Consider the following 3455-nt stretch of genomic DNA (forward strand, 5'->3'; position numbering starts at 1 on the left):
TGATACCCCAATGACACCCAGTGATACCCCAATGACACCCAATGATACCCCAATGACGCCCCTCCACCCCATAGCCAACCCCACCACCACCCCAATGACACCCAATGATACCCAATGATACCCCAATTATACCCAATGATACCCCTCCACCCCATAGCCACCCCCACCACCCCAATGACACCCGCTATCCCTATCACCTCCCCATCCCCATCCCCCCCCATCTCCCCCATCCCCTCACCTGTGTGCTGAGCACTCCCTCCACCCTCTTGGCGTCCCTCATGAAGGTCTGGAATCCCACCTCGTTCCTCAGCTCCTCCTTCCTTCTCTCCCACATCCTCCCCAGCTCTTCCCATCCCGTCTCCAGCGCCTCCATCCTCCTCCTGAGCAGCAGCTGATGCTCCTTGTCCCTCTGTCCCTCCATCACCCCCCTCCCCACCTCCCTGATGCCGCGATAGTCGGCCCCATAGTGCTCCATCTCCTTCCCAACGCTCTCGTGTTGCCTCAACAACCCTTCGGCTTCACCCAACGTCGCCGGCGTCTCTTTAGAGGCCACCAATGTCTGAGTGCGGCTCAACCAGGCCTGGAAGGCAGAGAGATCCCTTAAGAAGCCTTGAAGTCGACTGGCTTCCCCTATGGATTCCTCGCGCCGTCTCAGACACGAGCAAAGCTCTTCCCACACCCCTTCGATGGACAAAAGCCTTTTGGAGACGTCGGCTTTCAGCTCCGGGTTTTGAGTTGAAAGTTTCTCGGCTTCGTTACGGAGCTCATCCAGTTTGCCTTGAATGGCATCTAAATCCCGTTCCATGCCCGATAGTTTGCGTTGGAGGGTCGTCAACCCGACCAAATCGTGGCCGAGGCTTTGGGTAGACTCGATGGTTTTGGTTTTCTCTTTCATCCAGGCCGTGGTTTCGTTGCATTCCAGGTAGAAGTTTTGGATGTTGAGGGCTGAGATCAACTCGTCTTTCTTACGCTCGGCCAACGAACGGAAGCGATCCCAGCTGAAAAGGTTGGGGGGTGAGAAGAGGGGGATTGGGGGGTGCTGTGTGGGGCTGGAGCCCGGGGAGGGGATGGGTTGGGTTGGCTTGGAATGAGTTGGGTTGGGTTGAGTTGGGTTGGTTGAGTGGGGTTGGGTTGGTTGAGTTGGGTTGAGTTGGGTTGGGTTGGTTGAGTTGTCTTGGGTTGAGTTGGGCTGAGCTCAGATGGGTTGAGTTGGAATTAGTTGGGTTGAGTTGGATTAGGATGAGTTGAGTTGAGTTGGGTTGAGTTGGGTTGGTTGAGTTCAGTTGGGTTGGTTGAGTTGGGTTGAGTTGGAATGAGTTGGGTTGTGTTGGACTGAGTTGGGTTGAGCTCAGCTGTGTTGTGTTAGGATGAGTTGGGTTGAGTTGAGTTGGTTTGGGTTGGTTGAGTTGGATTGGATTGAATTGGGTTGGGTTGGGTGGAGTTGGGTTGAGTTGATTTGGGTTGGAATGAGTTGGTTGGGTTGGGTTGAGTTGGGTTGAGTTGGATTAGGATGAGTTGAGTTGAGTTGGGTTGAGTTGGGTTGGTTGAGTTGGGTTGGGTTGGGTTGGTTGAGTTGGGTTGGGTTGGGTTGGAATGAGTTGGGTTAAGCTCAGTTGGGTTGGGTTGGGATGAGTTGAGTTGGGTTGGTTGGGTTGGGTTGAGTTGGAATGAGTTGGGTTGAGCTCAGTTGTGTTGGGTTAGGATGAGTTGGGTTGAGTTGAGTTGGTTTGGGTTGGTTGAGTTGCGTTGGATTGAATTGGGTTGGGTTGGGATGAGCTGGGTTGAGTTGATTTGGGTTGGAATGAGTTGGTTGAGTTGGATTGAGCTTAGTTGGGTTGGGTTAGGATGAGTTGAGTTGAGTTGGGTTGAGTTGGGTTGGTTGAGTTGGGTTGGGTTGGGTTGGGTTGGGATGAGCTGGGTTGAGCTCAGCTGTGTTGGGTTAGGATGAGTTGGGTTGAGTTGGTTTGGGTTGGTTGAGTTGGATTGAATTGGGTTGGGTTGGGATGAGCTGGGTTGGGTGGAGTTGGGTTGAGTTGATTTGGGTTGGGTTGGGTTGGAATGAGTTGGGTTGAGCTCAGTTGGGTTGGGTTGGGATGAGTTGAGTTGGGTTGGTTGAGTTGGGTTGGGTTGAGTTGGAATGAGTTGGGTTGAGCTCAGTTGGGTTGGGTTGAGTTGAGCTGTCTTAGGTTGAGTTGGGTTGAATTAGTTTGGGTTGGGTTGAGTTGGGTTGAATTAGTTTGGGTTGGGTTAAGTTGGGTTAAGTTGGGTTGCATTGAGTTGGGTTGTGTTGCCAATGACCTTAAAGACCACAGAACCTCCAAATTATTTTGAACCCCCCCCATTGGTCCCATCGCCACTTTCCTGCCTCCACTCAATGATCTTTCCTAAAGACCCCCCCCCCTCCAACCCCTCCCCCGTGTCCCCACCTGGTGTTGAGCTGCTCTTGAGTAGCCCGGATGCTCTCCTGGTTGCGCTGGTCGGACTCCAGCAGTTGGGTGGCGATGCGGTTGACGGCAGCCACGCGGGACGCCAGGTTGTTCATCTCCGGTTCCAGAGTCTCAAAGCTGCAGACAACAGTGGGCACGGTGAGGGGTCGGCCAGCAGGAGTGGGAGCTGAGGGGGGAGTTGGGTTGGGTTGAATTGGGTTTGTTTGGGTTGAGTTGGGTTGGTTGGGTTGAGTTGGTTAGGGTCGATTTGAGTTGGCTTCAGTTGGGTTGGGTTGGCTTTAGTTGGGTTGATTTTAGTTGGGTTGAGTTGGGTTGGGTTGGGTTGGTTGGTTTGAGTTGATTAGGGTTGATTTGGGTTGGCTTCAGTTGAGTTGGGTTGGTTGGGTTGAGTTGGGTTGAGTTGGGTTGGATTTGGTTGGCTTTAGTTGGGTTGATTTTAGTTGGGTTGGGTTGAATTGGGTTTAATTGGGCTGAGTGGTGTTGGGTTGAGTTTAATTGGGTTGGATTGGGTTGGGTTGAGTTGGGTTGGATTGAGTTGAGTTGGGTTGAGATGGGTTGGGTTGGCTTTAGTTGGGTTGGGTTGAATTGGGTTGAGTCGGGTTGAGTTGGGTTGGATTGGGTTGGCTTTAGTTGGGTTGGGTTGAGTTGAGTTGGGTTGGGTTGGATTGGCTTTAGTTGGGTTGGGTTGGATTGGGTTGGCTTTAGCTGGGTTTAGTTGAGTTGGGTTGGATTGGGTTGAGTTGGGTTGGGTTGAGTTGGGTTGAGTTGAGTTGGGTTGGATTGGGTTGGCTTTAGTTGGGTTGGCTTTAGCTGGGTTGGGTTGAGTTGGGTTGGATTGGGTTCAGTTGAGTTGAGTTGGGTTGAGTTGGGTTGAGTTGAGTTGAGTTGGGTTGGATTGGGTTGGCTTTAGTTGGGTTGGCTTTAGCTGGGTTGGGTTGAGTTGGGTTGGCTTTAGTTGGGTTGGATTGGGTTCAGTTGAGTTGGGTTGGGTTGAGTTGGGTTGAGTTG

At 52.4% G+C, this 3455-nt stretch overlaps 1 protein-coding gene across 1 annotated transcript in view; it reads right to left on the minus strand.

The window, feature by feature from the left end:
• Positions 1–3455, minus strand: part of LOC107307541 (spectrin beta chain, non-erythrocytic 2-like) — a gene marked incomplete at its 5' end in the record, with an annotated part of 24800 nt that overhangs the window by 13189 nt on the left and 8156 nt on the right. Inside the window, 2 exons of the mRNA XM_032441874.1 lie at positions 239–998; positions 2427–2564. Coding sequence (XP_032297765.1) covers positions 239–998; positions 2427–2564 — 898 coding nt within the window. The remainder of the gene's footprint in view (positions 1–238; positions 999–2426; positions 2565–3455) is intronic.

The sequence above is a fragment of the Coturnix japonica genome, unplaced genomic scaffold, assembly GCF_001577835.2.
Source record: "Coturnix japonica isolate 7356 unplaced genomic scaffold, Coturnix japonica 2.1 chrUnrandom660, whole genome shotgun sequence".
In the NCBI taxonomy this organism is placed as follows: domain Eukaryota; kingdom Metazoa; phylum Chordata; class Aves; order Galliformes; family Phasianidae; genus Coturnix; species Coturnix japonica.